The sequence below is a fragment of the Lacerta agilis genome, chromosome 5 (assembly GCF_009819535.1).
Source record: "Lacerta agilis isolate rLacAgi1 chromosome 5, rLacAgi1.pri, whole genome shotgun sequence".
Taxonomy (NCBI): Eukaryota; Metazoa; Chordata; class Lepidosauria; order Squamata; family Lacertidae; genus Lacerta; species Lacerta agilis.
This window is the reverse complement of record NC_046316.1, coordinates 74,598,901-74,625,545: the sequence shown is the minus strand read 5'-3', so window position 1 is coordinate 74,625,545 and position 26,645 is coordinate 74,598,901. Positions and strand designations below refer to the sequence as shown.

The 26,645-nt window shown below is 41.9% G+C and overlaps 1 protein-coding gene across 1 annotated transcript in view; it reads right to left on the bottom strand.

The window, feature by feature from the left end:
• Positions 1-5,705: 5,705 nt before the first annotated feature.
• The window catches only part of MME (membrane metalloendopeptidase), a 61,842-nt gene continuing 40,902 nt past the window's right edge, over positions 5,706-26,645 (bottom strand). Inside the window, exons 14-23 of the mRNA XM_033150478.1 lie at positions 26,206-26,304; positions 25,308-25,388; positions 24,927-25,030; positions 23,551-23,609; positions 18,985-19,104; positions 17,203-17,336; positions 14,858-14,923; positions 11,479-11,574; positions 10,335-10,411; positions 5,706-7,679 (exon numbers count right to left, since the gene is read on the bottom strand). Coding sequence (XP_033006369.1) covers positions 7,580-7,679; positions 10,335-10,411; positions 11,479-11,574; positions 14,858-14,923; positions 17,203-17,336; positions 18,985-19,104; positions 23,551-23,609; positions 24,927-25,030; positions 25,308-25,388; positions 26,206-26,304 — 936 coding nt within the window. The 3' untranslated portion in view covers positions 5,706-7,579. The remainder of the gene's footprint in view (positions 7,680-10,334; positions 10,412-11,478; positions 11,575-14,857; positions 14,924-17,202; positions 17,337-18,984; positions 19,105-23,550; positions 23,610-24,926; positions 25,031-25,307; positions 25,389-26,205; positions 26,305-26,645) is intronic.

The following is a 26,645-nucleotide window of genomic DNA, read 5'->3' as shown; positions in this document are numbered from 1 at the left end:
TCCTTAGCTGTACCCCTAGGGTCCTCTTTGACCACCCTTTGCACCTGCCCAGCCCACTTTTTCTTCTATAATAGGATTTCTAGTCCCATTGCAGCCAAGTAAGATTTTTTCTGCCTGCCCTCAAAATGGCTGATGTGGGCAGCTTTCTTTGCCTACTCTGTATTTGATTCTGGGAGCATAGAGGTTTAGGGGTGGATACGGTTAAATAGGTTAATTTGGTTGCAAGATTTATTTGCCATGTTGTTGGCAGGAAGGTGTGGGAAAGGTTAATGAAGGGAAATGTATACACCTTTGAAGCCAGCTGCTCTGGGCTGTGGGGGCCTTAACCTGAATATAGGGCATGAGGCTCACATGTTGTGGGGCTCCAGGAATGCATGGGACAAGAAGGTGGGCCTCAGGCTTTGAGCCTATACCTTGTCATGTAGAGTTTGGCTCATTCAAGGTTGAGTTTTAAATTAGCTGCCTGCACTTTTGTGTTTTAAAGGGGGGGGGAAGTATTGGGATTTCTCTGTCTCATAGACCTGAATGGGACTTAGAGCATGTCTGTGACTTTTGGCTGCTTTCCAAAGGTCTTGGCTTGTTTGGGTGGCATGAATCAAATGTCAAAACCGAGAATTGAGTGTGTAGCCTGATACAGTAACTGATCAGCCGAAGCAGCTGCGATTTCCTGGAAGTGTTTGCAAATGTCTGTGCAGAACACTGAAGATCTGGGGGTCGTCCCACGCTGTAGCGTGCCTCTTCATTGGGGCACAAAATTGCGTTCCCAGCTTCCTGTTGTTGCAAGAGATGCTTCTAGCAATTAGCCTGCCATGCATTGGCCTACAAAATACATTAATTAGCAGCGACCTTGCTTGCTCCAAAGGGCATGAGCCAAATACCAATTACAAATGTTGAATTGCAAACTAAATTACAAATTAGGGGAATAAATCAAAGGCAATCCAAGTCCAGTAACAACTGCATTCGCGACTGACATATTTGCTACATGCAGACCATCTCTATTTATGAGAAATAGAGTAACCTGTACCAATTGTGGCAACATACCAATGCTCGCCTCCCCCCCCCCAGTCATGGGTACATTATTTGGGCACCAAAGGTACCCATCCCTTTAAATGTGTTGTTGATCATCTCCTGACAGACTGTTAGTCCACACCACGCCTTCCCACTATGGTGAGGAGGACTTCAAGTGTAGTCCAGAGCAGCAAGCAGGGGGCGAGCTTAAAAGGAGAAGGGGAGTGGGAATTGGTTGGAGAAGCAATGATTGCCTTGTCTCAGGATTTAGTCACTTGTCTCTCATGTTTGCACCTACCAGATGTGCCAACTTTAGGGAACCCCCTCAGTATTTGTTTGAAGGGGGCCCGTGTTGATGGGCCCATTGCAGAAGGCTGCATCATGGGGACTGGCAAGGCCTGGCGCGAGGTCGCACCAACCTGCACAGCACCTCTCGATGCTGCTGGGACTGGTGTGACTTAGTGGAAGGCTGCGCCAGCCTGCACAATGTCAGGAGACATGTACAATGTTGTTTGTCGTGCATATGCTCTCACCAGCATGCAACGTGCGCCAGCCCCGCCAATCTTGGGGGCAACCCAGCGCCTCTGGGACCTACTGCCCTGTTACAAACTCTGGATTTGACTACAACTGCTTATTCGTTGTACTGAAATTAACATTGCAGCCATCGCCTTTCCTTCAGCTAATTCTAAACATGGCACTGACTGTTGAGTAATTCAATGTACAGTGGTACCTTGGTTTACAAACTTAATCCACTCAAGAAGTCCGTTCTTAAACCAAAGCGTTCTTAAACCAAGGTGCTCTTTCCCATAGAAAGCAATGCAAAATGGATTAATCCGTTCCAGACTTTTAAAAACAACCCCTAAATCAGCAATTTAACATGAATTTTACTATCTAACAAGACCATTGATCCATAAAATGAAAGCAATAATCAATGTACTGTACTATAAAATAAATAAAACAGTATTGTAGGTGATAAAAATTAAAATTAAAAAAAAAATCTTACCTGCACTGATGATAGTCATTGTAGTGGTGCCCACCCTGTGGAACTCCCTCCCTTCAGATGTCAAAGAGATAAACAACTACCTGACATTTAGAAGACACCTGAAGGCAGCCCTGTTTAGGGAAGTTTTTAACGTGTGACATTTTAATGTATTTTTAATCTTTGTCAGAAGCCGCCCAGAGTGGTTGGGGAAACCCAGCCAGATGGGCAGGGTACAAAGAATAAATTATTATTATTATTATTATTATTATTATTATTATTATTATTATTATTTGGATGGGGGGCTTTTATCCATTTCCGCAGTCACACAATCAATCAATCAATCAATCAATCAATCAATCAGTAGCTGAACTGGGATCCACACAGATACCCCCCCCACGCTGCTGCAGGAAATGCTCCCTAGAGTGTGTGCCTCCCGCTACTGTGAGAATGGGGGGGGGGGATGGACCTTTGGCCTGATGCTACAAGTTCCTCAGTCCCAAGGTTGATTTCCTAGCTTTTCCTGCTGTCTTGATGCACCACTGTTTTCATCTGCACAAAAATTCATCAAATCATGAAAATCCAATAAACCTGGCACCTGCACTTCAGAGCAGAATGGTTCTTTCTTTAGTTTCCATATGTTGCTGGCATTTACATCTAGGGACTCAGCTACATTAGTAAAGAAAAAGCGTTTTAAATGCGTTATAAGACTGTGACACCAGATGGCGCTGTGGAGTTCCATCTTTCGGCAACGAGATTTCCCATTATGAGGTTTACAATGCGTTTTCCTGAAACTTCTTTTATGTGTCTAGATCCAGCCTAGTTCATATATGCACACATTTTTATCCATGCTGTTTTGCACGCAGAAAACCAACAATGTGGAGAAAAGTGTTTATGACACTAAGTGGATTTAATTGCACAGCCAATTCTGTCTTTATGGCTTGGGGAAAATATAGTGGCAATTTCAGAAGCAGCTGCTGGCTGAGTGTTTGTGTGTGCTGGGCCACCTGCTTCACACCAGCGTTGCTGCAAATGGCTTCTGTGATTCTGTGTATGAGATCATGTGGAGAAAATAAGCATGCTGAAGTCTATGAACCGGCTCTTTGTTCAAGTCCTCAACCTTGAGCTTTGAGGGTCAGTTGAAACAGAGCAGCTGAAAGGCCCAGGCCATGAAGCAAGGCTCATGTGCTCCTTCCATGTTTCCCCTCAGCAGGTTGTTTGTCCTGATAGGAACTTTCTGGACCTCTATTTTAGAAAGTGTGAACAAAGTACTCAAAGGCACTCTGAAGAACATTCCCTCTGAGGTCCACCATGTCTAGGGATAGAGGAGAATCATAGAATTGTAGAGTTGGAAGGGACCTTACTGCCAAAAAGTTATTCCTGGTGTTTGGTTGGAATCTCTTGTAATTTGAAGCCATTGGAGCAGGAGAAAACAAGCTTGCTTCATCTTGTGTGTGACAGTCCTTTAGATGAAACAAAATTTTTTAAAAAATCATTCCATTAGCACCTTAGAGACCAACTAAGTTTGTTATTGGTATGAGCTTTCATGTGCATCTGAAGAAGTGTGCATGCACACGAAAGAAGTGTGTATCTGAAGAAGTGTGCATGCGCACAAAAGCTCATACCAATAACAAACTTAGTTGGTCTCTAAGGTGCTACTGGAAGGAATTTTTTAATTTTGCTTCGACTACGGCAGACCAACACAGCTACCTACCTGTAACTAGTCCTTTAGATATTTGAAGATAGCTAGAATGTCTCATCCCTGTCTCCTCTTTTCCAGGCTAAACATACTCAGCCCTCTCAACTTCCAGACCCTTGATCATCTTGGTTGTCCTCCTCTGCACACGTTCCAGCTTGTCATTTTGAATTCTGAATCTGTCTTCTGCGGCATTAGCTAGCCCTCCCAGTTTAGTGTTATCTGCAAATTTTATGAGCACCCACCCAATTCCTTCATCCAAGTCATTTATAAAGATGTTGGAACAACAATGGGCTCAGGTCATCTCCAGAATTAATGAGCACCCTGTGGAATTTAGTTCAGTTCTCATTTAAATGTGAACCTATGTCATTTGCACTTCGTGATACAGGGTGCAAACCGAAACAGAGCCATCCTTCAAAATTCACACTTCTCTGAATTTTGCAGTTCAGGTCTCCAGGAAAGTAGTGCGTACAACGGTGCATATACTAGGATAAAGTGTGCATAGAAACACATATATTCATGAAAATAACATACAAAAATGCAACATATATGGGGAAATGGCTTGAATGTGATGGAGAAATTCACCCTAAAACGTTACTGAATTTTCATGAGAACTGTTTTTTGTTTTTTTAAAATGATGTGGAAATGTGAAGAACTGAATTTAAGATGGGAAAAATGAGAAACTGAGGGAAACCTAATTTATCTTCAAGCCAATCATTCTGCCCAGACTAGTGATCAATGAATATGTATATGATTTCTCATTAATCATTTGTTCCTCCCACACTTTTCAGTGTATTTCACTATTACTTTCCTAACCACAAAAGTTCTGGTTTTTTGTTTTTAAAAAAATATAAAGTGGATTTTCTGTGCCAATGTGACACAAATAATGCACTTTAATTGTGCAGATGTACAATTTTCAGCCATCCTGCCCACAAAATACTGAGAGTCTGAAGGTGACCTGAGTCCTTTCTTGGATTGAATTGAATCTAATAAATATAATTTCTAGAACTAATCCAATAAATAATTTTTTTAGGTGTTATTAGGTTGAATTGGAACAATACAGTGAGTTTCAAGGATACCTGATGGTTACTATAGCAATGTAATCATCAGACATTCAGCCACAAGTGTGTTAAAATAGAGAGTTGGCTTGAAATATAATTACTCATGAGGAGTTGGTCTGAAACCTGGAGGGAGGTGGGCGTTCTTAAGATATGTGCCTGATTCCCTGTGTCAACTCAATAAACTGAAGGTCATTGCATGCCAGACAGAGGTGCTGTTAGTGGGAAGTTCCTCTGCCCATTTATAAATGCTATTTAACTTGTTTTGGATGGGACTGAACTTCTGCTAAAGCAGATTACTGAAACACCTTAACCCCAGTGACTATTCTGGTCTGCAAGGTGGACCCTTTGCCTTCGATCTCAGAGGGTTTCTGTCCACAGGCATGAGGATCAAACAAAACAATACCAAGGTACCCCTTGGAGATCAGAAAAGTTCAGACCTTAGTACACACTAAGTATTGCTGGAGAGGTGTAACCAATTTGACGAAATGAGATGGCACCGAAGCCTGAAAAAGAAAATGAAAGAAAAGGGCAACCATAGAAGCAGGTCACCAGACACCTTCACTGCAAGCAGAAGTCAAAATTTTCCAAATCATCACTCAATGTGCATTGAAGAGATTTATGATGTCACGTGGAATTTCAGCTTCTGAATCTTAGAAATCACGGCAATGAATCTGAACATTCTCTTCCGCCAAAGAAAGCTGTGTAATCCCATGTACAGGGCATGCTCCAAGAGCCACTTTCCTCCAACTTAATAGTGTCAAATGAGTGTGTGTGTGTGTGTGTGTGTGTGTGTGTTACACCCTTCCATGCCAAGCAAAGATGTACTGCAACAGTACAAGCAATAAGGGACACATGGCTTAAATTTAATTATCACAATGCTTTATCAGATGACAAACTTGAAAAGAAAAAAAATTGCACAGGCAGTCCTCAAATGCTCAGAAATGGACCCATTCAAGTCATCTGAGGTATCAAGTAGTAATTTATTTGGAAAGATCTGTGTGTTTCAGTGCCAGAAGCAGTATGTTCCTTGGCCACCTGCAGTAGGGCATTTGAAAACTATTGTAGCAGATTTAAAAGACTTATCACTAGTAAGGGTCCACATAATGTAAATGCCTACATATGCACCATTATTACTGAAGCAAAATGTCCTGTTGGTTCAAAGGAATCACAAGCAACTTTTGTGCTACATTTGAAAGTCCTAACATTTGTAGAACCGGCTTCTAGAAGTTCTTCTCAAAACCAGTCTGTATATCTTATTAGTAGAGATCTCTGTGTTGAGACTTAAATCATCTGTTGAATGGTTTGTACCTCAACACTCTAACAAAATGCACCCATTGTAATAATATATAACAATTCATGTCCGGTATAATTCAGAATTAAATATAAAAAGTATGGTCATATATATTATTACAAATACTTTTTCGTCGTCTTCTTTGAAAAAAAAAAACCAAAAAGACAAAGTTTTGAGAAAAAGCAGGAAAATCTTAGAAAAAACATGAAGGAGTTTTTGATTACAACTGTAGTGATTACAACATATGCTTTAAAATTTTCATAAATTATCTACAGTATAGGTTTTGGCTGGAAAGCAACTAACAATAAATTTGGTCAACAGTTAATCCCTTAAGTAGATCACACTTTCTTCTTTGGGTTGTTCTCATGAAGATGGCTTCACACAAAAGAGAGAGAGAGAAAGAAAGAAAGAGAAAGAAAGAAAGAAAAGGAACAGAAGAAAGCTTGGAGACGAGTCCATGAGGTGAAGGCGTCTTGTATGGGCAAGGGTGCCATATGTAATATGTAAGTCAGAAGTGCTTTGCACCACTACCTGCTTCCCATGAGGATGAAAACAGTAGTGAGGAAGGAGAAGATCTACTTGGTGGCTTGGCCTTCATCCAGTGATTGTGGATGTCAAAGCAGAGCACAGGACAGTGCCAACCACAACCTCTCAAGAAACAGCACCCATAACCAGATGTTTGCAGGTAAGCATTGCCATCTCCCATATGGTTCCACATCTCACCTGTATTGTAATGCTCACCTGTCCCCTGCTGATCCTGCACGTCTTTTGTTGTAAATACAGAAATTCCTTATGTGTGACAAGCTTTCTGCCACCATGGCTGGGGCCATTGGTGCTTTCTAGATGCAAACTGCTTTTTCTTTTTCTTTTCTTTTTTTTAAAAAAAGGGTGCACTGAGTTTCGAGCATTTACAAATTGCAAATCGCTAGGGTCCCTTATAGGGTTCTTTTTTCCTCCAGGCCCTGCAGTTCCCAAGGCCACATTGGGAGACACAAGCTCACAAAGCCGTAATAGGAGATGTGTGAGAAACCACATCGTAGGCTTTTGACTCACTTGACACATGTCCAAGCTAATGTGTTACTTTGTGCTCCCTTCTTTCATTTGATTTATAAATATCAGAACACCTTCACGGGACAGCAGGTCATTAAGGCTGAATGCACTTTCCTGGAAACAAGTTTCACTGAAATCGGTAGGACTCACTTTCACAGAAAAAAACGTGGCGATGGAAAGGGTAAATCATGAAATAGAATCTGCAGGCTAAATGGAAAGCAGGATTAAAATGGTAAGATCATTGCAGGGAAAGAAATGAAGAACCCTTAAGTATGCAGTGATTTATCATTTCCCGAGTTTCGTCAGAGTAATTGTTGGCAGTCGCTGCCTTAGCGAGGTTTTCTCCTCCTCCTCCTCCCTTTCTAGAAAATGCATCGCTTGGTATGTCTCTGTTATCGTTCCTTTTTTTGTGACAAATCCACTCCGGCCATCCTCAAAACATTCTTGATTTCTGGAAAGCTTCTCCTCCTTCAAGTCCGCTCTATGTAGCTTCATCACCAAACACGGCACTTTTTCACGGGATCCATGTATTCCGTATTGGTACACTTAAAGGCTTCAGAAAACTCTGCTGTGTTCTGCAACGTTCCTAGGACCCTTTAAAACAAGACGAGAACATGTTAGTTCTGCTTCATAAATAACTACTCCCAGGGCAGCAACTTCTGCTGCTTGCTCAGGAAGCATACAGTTTATAGGGAGACGACTATGGCATCTTAGCACTGCGTGAAGAAGATCCCAGTTTCAGTCCTCAGCACCTTCAGGTAGGGCTGGGAGAGATGAATCTGAAAAACTGGAGAGCTGTTGCCAGTCACTGCGGACAATACTGAGCTAGATGGACCCATTGTCTGACTTGGTATGCAGCAGTTCCATGAAATATACATTTTTAAAAAGCAACCATCTTCTTTGCAATGTGGCTGCCATTGCAAAACCACTCCCCCCAGAGGTGGCTCTCACCAGGGGCGTAGCAAGGGGCAGGGCCAGCCCATTTTCCATAATGGAGGGGGTGACAAATTATCAAGGAACAATTACTGCCCTACTAGGGCGGTTCATAAAAAACCTTTTTTTTAAATGCCTGCTCCAATGGTCTTATCTTACTATACTAGGGATTATATAGCCATATATGAAATTTCATGCATATTGGTTAATATCTTGACCCTCCTCCACCAAAATAGCTGTTTACTTGGCTGCTTTCCTATGTTGTGAAGGCTGAAATTTCAGTTCAGTGGAGCACTTCCTGTTCCCAACCCTAACCCTGTGGAAAGCCATCTAATTAGACTTTAATTTGATTTTGAGATGTTTTAGGAGGTAATTTAATTATTGTTTGATTTTATACCAATGTTATGTATCTGATGTTAGCCACCCTGAGCCCGACTTCGGCCAAGGAGGGTGGGATATAAATAAAAGTTTATTATTATTATTACTTGTTATTATTCATTTGTAAGAAAATATGAAATAACGTAAAACCATTTTTGCGGGGGGGGGGGGAATCAATGGGGGGGTGACAAGAAATTTTCTGCACCGGGTACCACCTGACCTTCCTACGCCTCTCACTGTGAACGGGGCAGTGTCTTTGCGGAAAGGCAACTAGGAACTGGGAGCTGGAACATATAGCATAAAGGCAGGCCAGGAGACCTGTGCATTCTTTCCCGCACATAGATTACCAAGGAAGGGGGAAAGGAAAGCTGCCATCCCACAATGCTTAAGTGATGATGCCCTCCTACTCACCACTAGGAATTACTACCCAGTGGTTGTGACAGTTACTATTGGCTGAATGTGTTGTCCAAAGTGGAGTGTATATATTTACAGCTGACTTGTCAGTAATGAAATGCAGTGCTTGTTACGGAACTCTAAAAACCGTGTCCAAACAAAAGATATGCAATGATCTCAAAGAATGAATCAGCAATGCAAATGGATAAAAGGCAAACCAGGCAAATGTCCTGGGAACTGCCCCATCCAAAGCAAACACTGTAGCTGAGAAATTCAGCTGAATGTAGGATTTTGGAATATAATTGCATCAGGGAGAAAGTCACAGATTTCCTGGAAAAACAACAACAAAGCCTTGAGAGCACACCCACATGAGAATACCATTCTGAGGCCAGCTTCAGGAACAGTTGATGCATTCAATAAATATTTGGTTATGCAGGGTATACTGATAAAGTGAGCATTTGCAAAAAAGGGGGGGGGAAGGAATACTGACGAGAAGTATACTAGGTAGGTAAAAGCACAGGCTCAGAATTGTTTAATAGCAGCACAAAGGCATTCACTCATCTATCACAATATCTTTTTATTTTCCATTATTAATCCACTTTGATTTAATAGAACATTGCATTTCTCAAATGATATTTATCTGGACCATCCTGTGAACTCAGAACAGGATGGAGAAACCGATGTCTTGTGATGGGTAATCAATGTATACATTGCAAACTGGATTTTTAAAAACCCGTTCGGGTGCGATGAACACATTTCTAAGGCCAAATTTTTGTGTGGCTCTCCGCACAGTTCTACTGCTATCCAAATAGCCATTTGCTGTTTGGGTGGTAGTAATACTGTTGTGCACTGTTGAAAGGGTGGAGACAGTTACTGCTCTCCCACACTATGATGAAACACAAATTGTTCCAGGAAGCAGACATTAAAAAAAAACATGTGGTGGAAGCCATTTGAACCCACGTCTTCTGCCCTAGTAACAAGCACCTTAGAATGCAGGGAATGTTTCAGTGGTGGACCTGGGTAATATGGTGCTGTGCGTGAGGCCAAAATCCCCCCTCCCAGCCCTTGTGCTGCCTTCCCGAAGGTGGGTCAGAAGGTGACTGGCTTTGGAAAGGAGGCACAAGGCTCAGGCAGGGTCCTAGAGCCTTCACATCTCCTTCCCAAAGCTGGGAAAATGCTAACTAGGCTTTGGGAAGGAGGGGGAGGACTCAAAGCCCTCCCATCTCCTTCCCAAAGCCCTCTTGTGGGCAGTTAACAATTACTGTATTTTTCTGTCTATAAGACGCCCAATGTATTTTGGGGGACTCAGATTTAAGAAAATGGGGGGAGATGGCCCAGAGTTTAAGACGCCCCCTAATTTTTGACATTTTGTTAAAAGGGGGAAAACCTAGTCTTATACATGGAAAAATATGCTCTGCATGACAAAGAGTCTTAAAGATTAACTTGTTTAACTATGCTGTTGACTTTTGTGAGAAAGGTGTGAATTTTGTGTGTGTGTGTGTTTTAAAAAAAACTTTAAGAAAATGGACGATTTAAAATACTAACCTGAATTTGCCTGGGCTGTGGGAGTCTGTTTTAATAGAGTTGACAGCATATTCCGGCCTGTATGTCCCACACCATACCTTTAAAAGAAGACGCACGCACACACAAAATATTGCAGAAATGATTATTTAAAAGCAGTGACACAGTAGTTTTGATTTCCAGAGCACTGGTCATGTTAGTCTGTTGCAATTGTAGCACATTACCTGCCACAGGGTTTAAAGACTAACAAAATATATTGTGGCATAAGCTTCAGTTGTATTTTCCTGTAGTGGGGATGTGGGAAGGCTGTGTCCCATGCAGTTTTTCTTCTACTTCTAATTGTTTAGTCATATATATATGACTATATATATATATATGATTAAATTCAGTGCAATTTTTTTTAATTAATTAAAAGGAATTATTTAGGAATTATTTAGCTTAGAGAAGCAAAACCAGCAAGTGCATCAACTTCAGGGGTTCAGTGGGCAGCCTCTGTTATCTAGCAATGGATAGCTCATTTGGTTAGAGCATGGTGCTGATAACACCTAGGTTGCAAGTTCAATTCCCGTATGGGACAGCTGCATATTCCTGCATTGTTGGGGGTTGGACTAGATGGTCCTCAGGATTCCTTCCAACTCTACAATTCTATGATTCCCTGTAGATTCCTGCACTTCAATTAATGCCCAGAGGAATATGTCATGAGGTAACTGTGCAAGCAGGGATGCTGCAAGGCACTGGGATAAACGTTTAATGGAAAGAAAAACACCCTCAGCCACCTCACAGTAGAAAGGGAAGCTCAGCACCTATGAAAATCATAAAGACATTCTAAAGAGCCCCCAGAATGAGGAAGAGAAACAGAACCATTTTTCTCCGGGGAAGGAAACTTTCAGGAAATCAGAGAGCAGGTTCAATCCCGGCACTAGTACATGACCACACATTAACTGCGCTTTACAGACTCACCTCCTGGATGCCTCTGTGCACTTAGCAGCGATTAACTTAATCTGACAGGCCACTCTCCTCTCGGCCCTGCTGCCATGAAGGCTGCTTGATTTAGCAATTCTGCCAGTTCACATTAAAAGGAGAAAAGCCAGCCTGCTGTTTCCAACTTAACTGTGAAATTGCAACTCAAAATAATTTCCAAAGCTTTCAATCAAGCAGAGTATAATACCTGTGCAAAGTTCAGAAAGAACAGCTGCTTATGGTTGAAGTCAAGTCCAGGGAGCAGCTTCTCATCTCCGTTCTTCTCTACAAACTTTTGATAGGCCTGCCAAAGGAAGAGGAAGGGAAGAGAGATCATGGCCACCTTGAAATCCAACTGAGTTTGAACTGCGATGAGAATCAAGTGCAAAACTAGGGAAGGAGAAATCGTGGTTTCTGCCACTTCGTGTCCTTGTCTATGGGCACCTCCAGGAACATTATGCCAACATGTTATTGATCCGATAACAGTGCATTAGTGGTGGGTTATTATTATTGATATTATTATTATTATTATTATTATTATTATTATTATTATTATTATTATTCTGCATTATTAGTTGCTCCACAATTCTTCTCCAAAGCTGCCACATTTTTGTGGGCCAGTGGGGGGGTGGGCTATAGCACAAAGAAAGCAGGACAAAGACTGAGACAACATGGTATGAAAAGGTTATGGGGTTTCAGCAGGAAGTTGCAGAACATACACCAATTGGAAACAGAGCAATATGACCATTCCAAAACAACTGTGTCCATCAGCTGACGAGCAGACACTTCATCCCTGCTGGATGCTGCTTCAGAGTGCAGGGATCACAACGTGAGCATGAAGATGGCACAGTGCCACCTTCAGAATATATGTGGATGCCACACAACTCCTCCAGCACAGTATAAAGAGAAATTTAGAAGCAAGTCAGTTTTCCCTTGCGGAAGATATCGCATGACTCACAACGCACTGGGACCCATTAGTAAAAATTGTTTCCTGTATGCGGTGGAATCACATTATACTAGTATAAAAACCACATGGAAGGAAGATGGCTTTTATGTCTCTTATGTTGGGATAGTTCATCTTGCTTTACTGTGACTACGCACTTGGGAAAACTTTTGAAAAACGTAAAAAGAAAGATAAAAGAGCCATAATCTCAGTACAAGCAAAGAATGACAGTGTGGTTCTTGCTAGAATGCACTTTGTCCTGGACATTCGGCTAATAATTACTGTGTGTTCTGTACTCTTAATTAAGATAACAAGAATAGAAGGGAGGAACTGTTTTTTCTATGGCTGCCCTTGAGAAAGATTCACATCGGAACTGTATTTTACAGACAGAATTTGCTTTCCTTATTTTTTAGCACTATTTATTTACCTACCACATTTGCCCAATTCTTGCTTAACGCCACGGTGAAAGTCCAAGCTTCCCACCTCATTAAGAAACATTCTTCCCAAGACACATGACTAAGTTAGGTCCATTCATGCTATGGGGGTCTACTCTTAGCTGAATACCACTTAGCTGAATACCACCCTGTTTCTTGTTCATGTCAAGTCTGAGTTGTGTGCATGTAGTTTAGTTTATGGAAATGCTGTAACTCATTTCTTCCTGAGAAACCCACATAATTTTGCTTTTTAGATATTTAATACTCTGGAGCAGGCTTCCTCAACCTTGGCCCTCCAGATGTTTTTGGCCTACAACTCCCATGATCCCTAGCTAGCAGGACCAGTGGTCAGGGATCATGGGAATTATAGTCTCAAAACATCTGGAGAGCCGAGGCTGAGGAAGTCTGCTCCGGAGGGTCTCAGCAAGTCTGCATGGAATTGGATTTTAATTGTTGTTGTTGCTGTTCAGTCATTCAGTCGTGTCCGACTCTTTGTGACCCCATGGACCAGAGCACGCCAGGCACCCCTATCCTCCACTGCCTCCCGCAGTTTGGCACTGCCTCCCGCAGTTTAGCATAGCCTAAAAGCAACTTCTACGAGCATAGCAATGATACTGATGATGATTATGATGATAATGATGAGAAGAAGAAGAAGAAGAAGAAGAAGAAGAAGAAGAAGAAGAAGAAGAAGAAGAAGGCTCTTTGTGGACAACTGTGGAAAATTGGAAAGTTCTTAGTATATAGCTTTGGTGGGGACCCTATTGATTTGACTCATCAAAATTATGTTTGGTGATTTTGTTTTATGGCATTCCAAATAACAAAAGAAGCATAATTGTAGCTTAGGACAGAAAGTGTGAAACATGGTATGAATGAGTTGCCAATAAATGGATGTGGAAATTCTGAGGCAATGGGGAAAGAGAAGCATAACTCATTTGGCTTCTCCCCCCCCTCTCTCCCTTCATGATTTATGTTGCATTTGCAAATTTACAAATGCAACCAACTATACAATTTTTTTTAGACACCTAGGATTTTCAGTATTGTAACAAGCCACTTGGGCACTGTGCCGCTCACCCTTGCTTTGAATCAGGGCTGGGCAGAGTGAAGGCTTGCAGGAGCTACTTCCTTTCTCCCAGAACCTTGAACCAGAGCTTGATGCAAAAGCACAAACCTGCACACTTAGAATTAAAGAATTGTGAGGCCAGGAACCTGATGGCATCTTTTGTTTTAGTACCAGAACTCAACAGAACTCACTGTTCCTCAACACAAAACTCTACTCTGGGTTATCCCTCAAGTTTTCTTGTGTTCAGCAGTGGGGGTTTTTAGGGCACAGGAGGAGTCATTTTGTTGTTGCTGTTGTTAATCAACTGGTGGTCAAAAACGCTTGTTGATCTACTGCAGATCACCCAGAGGTCCACCAGTAGATCCCAATCTACCTTTTACTCACCCTAGTTGCTGGACCATCTATATCAGGGATGGAGAATCTGGTTCAGATATTGTTGGACTCGCAACTGCTATCAGCACCACCCAGCATGGCCAATGGCTAGGAATTATGGGAGTTTTAGTCCAGCAATATCTGGAGGGTCATGGGTTCCCATTCCCTGCCTCCCTTTCCTGTCCAGCCACTGATGATGTTTGCAATTGCAATAAAATAAAAATAAAAATTATTTTGGACCTTCCTCCCAGGAAAACAGGTGAATTGTGGCACATGCAATAAATGAAAAAATAACTATTTATTAAATTTGGATACTACCCTTGATTTGAGGATCACAGAGTGGTTTACAATTCCCTAACTCTCTTTCCCTAACTTCCCTGACTCTCTTCATAATGAAGAGGGAGAATGAAGGACAGGGAGAGGAGAGGGAGACTAGGGATGAAGTAGGAAATGAGGGTTGTAGTCTTGAAGGGAAGAAGCATGCATAAGGAGGGAGAGTTCTGTTGTACTGAAGTCCTGCTTGAAGGTTTCCCATAGGCATCTGGTTGGCCACTGTGAAAACAGGATGCTGGACAAGATGGTCCATTTCTTATGTTCTTATGAAGTACAGATTAGGCCCTGAAGACCAGGTAACTAAAGTTCAGGAGTTTAATAAAGCAGCTTGTGCGGCATATAAATAGTTTTTTTAAAAAAATTAAAACCCCAAACAACCCAACATTTTAACAAATTTGCACCAACTTACAATCATATGAAGTAAGAGAAAATGGGCATTTCTTACCCTGTATGCTTGTCTGATGCCACCATTATCGGCAATGTTTTCACCAAGGGTATTGATTCCGCTGAGCTGCAGAGAAAAGGAAGAAATCAAAATGCTACTGACTTTTTTTTTTTTTGCCTGAGTGCAGAATGAAATTCTTGGAAGAACAATGAGTCATGGCTTGAAGGTCAGAAAATGGATTATTCCCAACCATCTAGATGTGGAATGTAGAATATGAAGTCTACAAGGCAACATCCAGAGGGCTATGACTGTCAACAGGGGGAGAGCTACAACCAGCAGAGCTCTGTGGGAGCTCTCCATGGTGCTGTTAAGACCTGACTATATCTGGTCGCATCTTGCCAAGTCCAGCTACTTTATCCTGAACCAGTCTTTTACCTTGATGTGACCCTGCTCAATGAGACGTTACATGACATGACCTTTATGGAAGAGTCTTGGTTTCATGGGAGATCTGCTACCACTTCATCCGATCACCCCCAGCCTCAGCAAAACAGCATTGCTGAATTACTGATTCTTTGTCATTTTCTATTTTGAGTCATCTTCTTCTTTGGCTATCACTTGGAGCTGAATAAGATTGTCTTCCATGAGCACAGTCTTAACAGTGAGTCTGTAAGTGACTGTGGAGGCCAATTCTGGATCCACACGTCCCATTAGCCACAAATTGGCTGTCTTTGAATACAACACTGAACCATTGTTTAGTGCTACGTGCCCAAGCAGCAGTTAGCCTGAGCTTTATCAGTGAGCCTTTGACTCGTGCATGTTCCCCTCTCCTCCCTCCCTTCAGAGAGGCCACGAGGAGGAGATTGAAAGCTTTTGCTTCCTCTTCTAAATTAACTCGCTTTGACTGATACACCAGGAACCACCATAACTGGATAGAAATGAGCTGGCCACACTTTCTGGAAACCCCCTGTTCAGACTATTGCTGTGTGTGTTGGCCTTAAAATAGTCTAGGAACTGAAATTGGTCCAGAATAGGGCCAGGAATATATTGATTAGGACTATATCACACCTGATGCTCCCCAGTCCATTTCTGGGTACAATTTAAACTGCTGGCTTTAACTTTAAAAAGCTTTAATTGCTTGAGATTAGGTTACTTGTGAGATTGCCTTCTCCTGCGTGTACCTACTTGAAACCTATCCTCTAGAGAGATCCTGCTCCAAGTGCCTTGTTCAAACCTCTCTAGGTTATTCCATCACTGAAAAGATCCTCTTCCTAGTGGTCACCCCTATACTTCTAGGGGTGACTACTAGGAAGAGGATCTTCTCAGTGATGGAATAACCTAGAGAGGTTTGCGCAGTGGATGCTGCCAATCTCTTTATCCTGGCTTTACAGGAAGATGAGATGGGAGGGCTTAATGTGCAACCAAAAGCTCGCAGACATAACACTAGACCATGATTTAATGATATATCTGAACTGCAGCATTATTTCTTGGACTTTATCTGTGAACCTTGGCAAAGGCACCTCTAGGAATACAAATCATTTAAATGTAAGGGGTTATTTGCACCCATGTACATGTTTTTCTTCTATGGAAGTGCAAAGTGTGGTGGCTCAACTACCATCACAATATTCCACTACTGAATGAATTGCACCAGCTGCCAATTAGCTACTGGGCTAGGTTCAAGGTACTGGCACTGGTTTGCAAACCCCTACAGAGCTTGGGACCAGGATACCTTTAAAAAATTGTCTTACCCCAACCTATAAATGCTTTTTGCAGGAAAGGGCACCCTGCAGGTACCATCCTATCAGGATGTCCAATCAGCATGATGTTGGAATTAGACTTTGAGTGTGCTGGTACCTGCCCTTTGGAATTTCCACTGCATAAGAGACAGGTGCCTTCTCTATTGGCTTTTGGCACCTGCTAAAGATGTTCCTCTTTCAACAAGTCTTCAGAAATGTTTATCTCAGTTGGGATCCATCCTGGACCTGACCTGACTTGTTGTTTTAACCTGGTATTAGATTTATAGTCGTTAATTGTTTTTATATGCAATTGCCTTTACATAACTGTTTTATATATGTCATTATATTGTAAAATGCTTTGAGATGCCTCATTCGGAGGAATTCATAAATGAAAGAAATATACAAATATTAATAGAAACTAAATTTGGCCTCCAGCAGGTTTGTTCACATGGTTAAGTTTCCTTTTGAAGCTGTTAGGTCTCTCAACATCTGCCACCATTACCATGTGGAATATGTTTCATAGAATCATAGAATCATAGAGTTGGAAGAGACCACAAGGGCCATCCAGTCCAACCCCCTGCTAAGCAGGAAACACCATCAAAGCATTCATCTAATAAAATAAAAGAATGTGCATAAAAATGTAAGCATTTCGATAAGAAAGAAGGGACATACATTTTGTCCACCAGCCAGATCCCATTTGAAGTTTCCATACTGGTTTACCATGCACTTAGATTGCGTCTTAAAATTTGTTGCAGATGCTGGACTCCACCAGTCTACAAGGTCCCCATTCTCATTAAAATTTCTACCTGAAATAACATATAGACATAAGAAATTTGCAATGATAGTCTTGAAGACACTGAAAATATGAAATTGCCTTGTGCTGTAGCAGACTATTGGTCCATGGAACAATACTGTATTGCCTACTCAGAAAGGCTCTCCATGACCTCAGGCTAAAGTCCCAAGGATTGAATTTAGGATCGTACACACCAGGTTGAGCAACCTTTTGCCCTCCACATGTTGGTGAACTCCAATACCAAGCAGCCCCAGCATGCATGGCTAGTGTCAGATATGGGGATCTACTACTGAGTGATAGTCTTCTGCCTAGCAACAAGAGTTTGCACCATGAGCACAAACTTCCAAGCCAACATCAGTAGAATGTGCAGTGCTTGACTCAAGCACCACTTACTTTCAGCACCATCGCCAATCCTTTTTGTATAATGTTCTATCATAATGTATGTGGTATGCTGGCCTGACAACCATGACAGAAAGTCTCTACAGAGGGTGGTGAATACAGCACATAATATCATGGCCTGTCCCTTGAGTCTGCTAGATGACATCGCAAGGGATCGTTGCCTTAGGAGAGCGAGAAAAATTCTCAGGGATGACTCACACCCCAGCCATCACCTCTTAAATCTTCTACCCTTGGGCAGGAGATATAGAAGTATAATTAGCCATACCAACAGGCTAAAAAATAGCTTCTATCTGTGGGCTGTTAGGCTGCTGAACGGAAAATAATATAGTGCAACAGACTTTCGGGGTTGGTGTGTTGTTTGATAAGAGATTGAGTGTTTTTTTGGGTGGGGGGAAGGCTCGTTTAATTTCATCGTGTACAGGTTGTACAATGACAATAAAGGTTTATTATTATTATTATTATTATTACATCAGACAAAATATGAAGGTCTTTGACTTTTCTGATGGATTAATCTGATTCCAGGTGCTCTGCTTGATTCAGGAACCTGGGTTCTTCACCAAGCATGTTTCCCAATGTAGGCAATGATGTACTCATCCAGTGGTTGGCAGGAAGCTGCCATTTGCACATTCACTGTTCCTTTGGAATCGGTTCAGTGGCTGGCCAGGACCACAAGATCATCCCCCTTGGAAAGATGCAGGGGGATGGGAAAAGCAGAATATTTGGCATCATGGCGTGACTGATGTTTCATTCAGCTGCTTTGTTCATAAGGTGCTGGTTGTGAATGAGGAAATGTTATGTTGCTGGCATAAAGCTTTGGTTCTTGCTTTATGGTAAGGGTGGGGAAGCTGTGGCCCTCTAGAGGTTGCTAGATCACAACTTCCCCCATCCCTGGTCATTGGCCATGCTGTCTGCGGCTGATGGGAATTGCAGTTCAACAACATATGGGGACCACTGGTTCCCCATCCCTGTTTTATGGGTAGTATCATGTAATGCAAGAAATGCCAAGAAGCACGGGAGCGAGGGCCTTGCACACTTGTTGTTTACAAGATAATAATAATTGGTGTTTCTGGTAATATGTAAAGCCATCCTTAGCCCCTGGGAAACGTATAATAGAGATTTTTTTTCTGGTGCAAAGCACACTGCCACACACAAGAAACAGGGCTTGATTGTAAAAAAAAATTAAATCAGGATTGTCTCTCTTCATGCACCATACAGATTAGGTAAAGTAATACCAATGGTGAAACATGAGTTCTCTTTCTTACCGTTATCGTCAAAGCCATGAGTGATTTCATGCCCAATGACCATGCCAATGCCACCAAAATTCAAGGATTTAGGCTGAGCTGCACTAAAGAAAGGTGGTTGCAAAATGCCAGCAGGAAAGACTGCAGAGAGAGAGAGAGAGAGAGATGACACCATAGATGACAAGTTAATCTTTTGTACCAGCTCAAACTATTTGCAAAAACACAAGCTCAATTAAATAAACACCCTGAAAATTTTAGCCAAGGATGTGGCTGATTAATTCAAACTACCTCTCCTTCCCCTTACACCCGATTTGTCTTGCTCTTTGATCACCAGGTGCCCTTCAAATGCACGCTCAGCTGTATGGGATCCAACAGCATGATGCAATCCAAGGCTGGAGGGGAGCAGCTGTGAATAATGTGACCCCTGCAGGTAGGGCCAATGGTGCAAGGATGTAATTGAATGTCACACTTAGTGCGAGGATTTTTCTGTCTCTCTTCTCTCCTCACCTGCCTCTTAAACCTGCTCTAGGAGTTCCCCAAACTCAACTCTCTGGACCTCTGGAGTACATTTGGGGAGCACGTGGGACACATGCGTGGGGAAGAGAGTGGGAACACCCCACTGTACAAGAGGAAACCCCTTGCTCTGATGGGACACGGTAGCTGCATACCTCCCTAAGTCTTTCCTATGAAAATGAGAGAGACATACCAGGGCAGGGCTGGGGAATTTGTGCCCCCCCAGATGTTACTAGACTACAGTTCCCATTATCCCTGTCTTTGGCCAGTATTGAGTCCAATAGTACCTTTTACCTACATGATCTGCACTGACCACATGGTCATATTATTTATGGATGTGCCCTTCTACCCTAAGTCAGCATGATGCTGAAACAGTTGTTATTTTCTGGGTCTGCAGGTTCAGGGCACATGTGTTTCCAAAGCCTTTCTTGCCTAGAGCACAATGGCTCTCCTGTCCATAAGCCATGGGTGTGGTTTTCCCTCTGTTTTCCCTCAACAACATGAGTTTTGCATCCCTCCCCTTCCTTTCAGTTTCCTCCACTTCCTAGATCCCAACCCCATTTCTCAGCCTATTGCCTACTCTGTTGTTTTGTATTTTGTTTTCAATTATCCTGATTTCCAAAATTGCAGTTCTCCTGTCCCATAGCTCCTATAAGTTTTCCTCCGATGCTTCAAGCTGAAATTTCAGGATCTGATTAACAGGACCTATTATGTTTCTTCTGTAATCACCCAACTCTCAGAGGAACTGATCCAGATGTTGCAGCCAGCAACTGTTGGCTTGTTCAACCCTTTGCTAAGGTCACGCTAACCATCTGTTGTCTTGTAGCCCTCCAGAAATTAGGGTATTGCCATCGTTGGTTGTTTAGATAGGAAAGGGAGCTGCTTCCAACTTGTGACAATACACCATGGAGGCATTCCATTTCCCATGGTTTTCACAAATTGTAGGCTGTGATTGGCAAGTGCAACCCAGGAAGAGCAGAAGGTGACCATTGCCTCAGGGAATAAAATTATATTGACTTGAGGTTAAACTACCTCCACCACACATAAGTTTAGGGTAAAAGGATACACAAAAATAAATACACCAATCCCTACACATGGGCTTATTGTGTTTCCTTTGCAATTTTATGAACTGCTTCACTTTGCATTGCATCCCTTGAAAGTGTCAAAACGTTCTATTAACTCTGCTAGAGAAATGCAACTCTAATGGGTGGAATGTTTATTCTAAGATACTTCATAGCAAACCAATGCTTGCCTATAACATTTGCAAAACTTGAGCAATCTCAAGCAATGCCAGAGAGATGAGAATTATTCCTACGAGGCTCCCCCTTCCTAACTAGTAAAACATTTGCCCATATCCATGAGCTGTATAGCTGTGAAGAGGGAATTGCAACTCTTTTCCCGGCTGCCCATTTAAAGACTGCCAGGAATAGAATCCAAATTTCCTAAATTCTTGAAACTTGAGTATGTCCACAGAGACCTTTGCCATAATATGTTGTTTATGCACTGAATGTGGGCATGGTGGAACTAACTCTTTTTGTTAATGGATGAGTAAGCATTCCTGCTAATGTGCTGCTTCGTTCTGTCTTGCTTCTGCATAGCACGGCATTTCGCTGTGCTGCACTAGAACCCTTCATGGCTGCCTAAAGTTTTGCGGCTTCATTTTGACCTAAAGTATATTCCAACCTATTTCAGCTTATTCCAACAGGGCCAAGCTCTCTTCCTCAATGTCCATCAGATTTCACACCAACTGTGACTAGGATGAATTCCCCACAGCTGTGTCAAGGTTGTCCTCACTTAGCCATGATTTCAAGCAAGATATTCTGCATGCACACTTCTTGTTCATACCAAGAACAAACTTAGTTGGTCTCTAAGGTGCTACTAGAAGGAATTTTTTTATTTTGTTTTGACTACGGCAGACCAACACCACTACCTACCTGTAACTACAAATATGTCATAGACTTTGAAGACACTCAAACTCAGGACAAAAGGGAGAAACATGCTAAGAGGAAGGTGCATTTGGCAAACTCTCACCATGATCAACTTCCACCCAGAAACCTATGTCCCCACTCTGGAAAGACGTGTGGGTCCAGAATTGGCCTCCACAGTCACTTATGGACTCACTGTTAAAACCATGTTCATAGAAGACAAACTTACTCAGCTATGAGTAATCACCAAAGAAAAAGAAGTCCATCACAGTGAACTCAGATGTCCTTGTTCAGGGTAAATTCCACTTTCTGTCGTGCTAATAGAGTGTGAAAATATGGTCCCAGAATAGTTGCAAACCATCACTTTCATTTCAGCATTACTGCTGGCAAGGTCATCTCGCACAAAAACTGACATCATTCTTTTTACACCCCTGCTATGAAAGTTCAACATGCAAGACTTGCAATCTGGTTTGAACCTGGCTGAATGCTTAGCTTAAAACCAGAAAATTCATTAACGAATTCCACCTTTACTGGGCAAGGACTGCAGGGCCACAACTTGTGCTTTTCTTCTATGTCTGTCTGTCTGTCTGTCTGTCTATCCTAATTTTATACTATTTAATATAATAATAAAATCTAAGTGTTTGAGAGAAAAATCAATAAAAATGCAACAATGACATTCAATAACATTCCCTAAAAGCTAGATAAAAACTAAATGCAATATTAAAACAAAGTAAAGCTATATCTCACAAATAAAACTGAGCAGTAAATAATAAACACATGGTTGACTTCTGGGTTCACAGGCACTTCAGGTGTAGAGGGCTATGCTAAAATATTACTTTTAATACTAGTGGTCTGTGGAGAAAACATATTGCAGAGGGATAGAGAGCTTTGATGCTTTCTTTCAGAGCATTGGGGAGGGTTGGGGGAACCCTAACCCCTGTCATCTTGTTTGTAAGTAAGAAAGCCAGCCTCCCACACTTGGAATTTTCCCTTATCCCGAGAAATGAACAGAAATCTCCCCCCCCCCATTTTTTCAATGGAAGAATGAGGCAAATAAAACGGAAAGGCAAGTTTAGTCCAGCACTGAATCAGGCTGCAGGCTTCCCCCATTCTTCCAGAGAGTTGGCGGTAGTGACTGCATCAGTATCACGAATACAGAATAAACAGGCAATAGATTAATTCAGCTAAGGCAAAAGCACATGCTCCAGTAAAATGCTTCTAAATTATCCCACTCCAACTTGATTTGTGCTTTGTTGAGTGTGTCAAGTTGATTACTCTCATATTTTCCAAAGGAAGCAAGAATGAAAAAGATGCTTCCTTTGCAAAAGCAGCTCATCTTTAAAGCATCTGGGCAATGTCAATAGGACCAGAAACCAAGGAAACTATGAACCAGAACATGTTTTTGAATGTCTGTAGCAGGACGGCATTTTGGATAACAAGACTGCCTGCTGCAGATCAAGGATACACAACACCAAAATTATAGTATGGCATGGTGTAGCAAGGTCCTCTAGATGTGGTTGGACTACAATTTCCATCATCCCAGACTACTGGAGTTGCCGGCTGGGGCTGATGGGAGCTGGAGTCCAACACGTGGGCAACCCTGATGTTATTGTACACTACAGTACAGCATAAAACTGCTGAGCCAGTAGAGAGACAGAGACTGTGTTCATACAGCAATTTATTGCATTTCCCCGGTGGTTCCCTAACTGTTAATTTCCGCATTATATTGAATATATAATATTGAATATATAATATATTGAGATTTCACATATTGTAGAGCCCGCTTCTGTAAACATAGCAGATTATAGCATGAGTTTAGAGCTCATTCACATGTTATTTGAAAAAAAAAACCAGATATATTTTTCCCCCCAGAAGCACATAACACAGAAATGGATACTAACTTTGTGCTATACTCTGCTATATTTCTGGAAGTGGCTTTTACATTGTGTGAAAGCTCAAACAGAGTGCAGAAATCAAAAGCTAGGGAAACATTGGGAAAGCAGAATAAACTACCATGTTGAAGCAGCCAGAGAGATGAAAAGGTGAAAAAGTCCACTTTCTGACCTGATCTGAGTTGAGACGGGGGACAAGAAATAACCCGTTTCTCACCACATGGCCAGAAAGTGTTTCTAAGAGAGACTCAGCTTACCAATTTGATTCCTGCTTGCTGAATAAAAGGCATTGACCACAGCTGCGCCACTTATCCACCTATGAAAAATTGAAGAGACATGGAAATGTTGATGATGGATGGCATCAGGGCCGGATTTAGGTTTGATGAGGCCCTAAGCTACTGAAGGTAATGGGGCCCTTTATATGTCCAGCTGTCCTTTGTCAACAACAAATTGCTGCTGTTTTTTGTGTTGAATATATGCTATGTGGTAATTTATGGGCCTAATATGTATCTAAAGCCATTTGCACATGACAAATAGGAGCCTACACAACACAAAACACTGTTGCTGTATGTAGGTTTTATTTTATTTGTTTTTTTTAATCTTATATTTTGGAAATGTACATCCAGGTTTTTTTTCCTTTAAAATTTTGTGGGGCCCAAAGCTATAGCTTGTTTAGCTTATACATAAATCTGTCATGGGATGGCATCAGCGAGAGGAGAAAACTGAATGGCATTGAATCTCTCTAAATCTGAATCTCATTTTTTTAAAAAAGAACCCCCCCCAATAAAGTAGAACCATAAAATTGTAGAGTTGGAAGGGACCCTGAGGGTCATCTAGCCCAACCCCCTACAATGCAGGGGTCCTGGGTGGACTCAAAACACCAACCTTCTGGTTAACAGCTGGATGCACTGACGCAATGTATCACAGGAGGCAAAATCCCACTGGCATGTTCTCATGAATTTCAAGTCTCGTTGAAATGAATGGGTGCCACAGAGGAATACACTACACCATACTGTTAGCCTGAAAGCCTGATTCGGCATTCAGTTCCCTGGTATGCTTGTTTGCCTCTCAGCTCAGCTGGGCAAATGGGTGGCCAGCGTGACTGAAGGCCACCGCACCCATTGAGGCTCCCTACCAAATGCCCATAGATCACGACAGAGGCTGCTCCCTAGCATTCAGTTTTACTCCTACTGGACCTTTGCAAGGAGCTCTGGTTTAGTGGGAACCTGAGTTAGCATTAATCACAGGTCACATTGGTGCTGACATACCACTGAACTGCAGTTAAGGTCAATGGGGGACAGTTTAGGGGAATTGATCCTGAGAATCTGTGTGCATTGCCCTCCCCGCGAGAGTTTTCCACTCCAGTCCTTTAATAAGAACAGTGCACACAAAGAAATTACGAGGTACAGTATTTCAATTCCTGATTGCTGTGATACTAGGAATAGAATTCAAGATTCCCCAGCTTTGTTTTAAAATCATGAGACCTGGCGCAAAGGCAAGAATATCTCCTTTAACATGAAGTTGCTGCAACTCTTCTGGCTACCAACAGGTGCCACTTTTGCAAACAGCCAGAACCAGATTATTATTATTTTTTAAGCATTGCATTCACAGTGTGAATCATTTAAATACGTACTCTTCCTTGTCCACCTTTTCTCTAAGCTTCTTCAGCCTTTCCTTCTGGCTAAAGTTTAAGTTCTGAATAATGTTCTCAAAATATTCTTCTTCTTTGTAGTGCAGCTTACAAGAAAGAGAGAGAAATGCTCGTGTTATTTGCTGGAGGGTAGGGAAAAACTAGAGGGGCATTGTTGCTCGAGTGGTATTCTTCCCCAACTTCGTACGCCCCATATGTTTTGGACTATGGCTCCCACCAGCTGGAATAGAGGAACTGCTGTGCGGACTGTGTAATAAGGCATAAGGCTTTTCACTTATACCTCCAATGTAGACACTTGGTACATGCTACCATTAAATCTTAAACACTCTCTGCTGTCCAAAATAGTTTTTCAAATGTACTTACATCTTTGTATTCTGCATTCAGCTTATTAGTATCCGTCAGAATCTCATCAGGGTAGCCAATCCTTTCTCTGATTGCTATGGCCTAAAAAATAAACCATGGTCACTGGTGAACTGGAATCAAGTTGAACATTCGGACATCATAGGGTTGGGCCAGAAGTGACCTACAGGCTTTTCTATTTGCTCTTCTAGATTTTGCAAACCAGATCCACTCAATGGGTGGTGGTCTGGGCAACTGCTACTTTGTATATGATACCAGTTCCCAACGTGTTCTTAGAAGCGATGGGAAACTCAAATCTTCCTTGTCCTTGTTGTATGCTGAAGATGCTTCTTTGCCATGGCTCGGACACATGAGATATGTATTTTTATGGCTCGCTCAGCTCTTGGGACTGTGATATATTTTAACTGTTTTTCATGTTGAATTTTAGATGGCTTTAACCTGCCCTGGGACCTGCTAGTGAAGAGCAGGTAATAACAATTATATCACCCAAGTAGGGCTAGGAGAGCAATTTGCCTGAAACCCAAGGAAGTCACTGGCAGTCAACACAGACAATACTGACCTAGTTGGACCAGCACGAAGCAGCTTCCTATGTTGCTATGGCCATGAAATAAGCCCATATGTCACAAAAAGGCTTCCACAATTTGGGTCTCCAGCTGACTACAATTCCCATCAGCCCTGACCACTGGTTCTACTAGCTAGGGATGATGGGAGTTGGTCCAACAACAGCTAGAGACCCAAGTTTGGGAAACCCTGTGTTACATGAAGAATGTTCTACCTGTTCCACTCTTTGCAATGAATTGTTTCTGATCTTCTCTTTTGGATAAAGAAAGTAACAGGCTTTCATTGGCCTCCAAATTACAAATTCTACTTTTTTAAATATATATAAAAATTTAAAACTTGCCTTTTCTTCTGCTTTCTTTTTGGTTTCTGCATCCATCCAACTGAGCTCATCAAGTGTTTGTATAAAAACCTCGCGAATCTGAGTGATCATCTCTTGCACCTGAGGATGTACAGTACAACAAGATCAAGTCATTCAATTTTTATCACACATGGGTGACATTCTGGCATGTTGCATCCCAGTTGCCACTGATGGAAGCACCAGCTTTTGTTTTTCAAAATAGACTGACAATGACTATTTTAATTTTTCAAGGTCAAATTATTGCAAAGCCAAAGTTACCAAGGAGTGGAGTTATTGCAAAAGGAAAAAAAAACACCTTTGTTACTTAAAACATTTCTATGCCTTCAGATGAAAATATAGTGGTATATCTATGCTGCAGACTTATATTGGTTTAAATACTAGTTCATCTGCCATGACTTCCACTAAAGTTTCCTGGAAAGGGG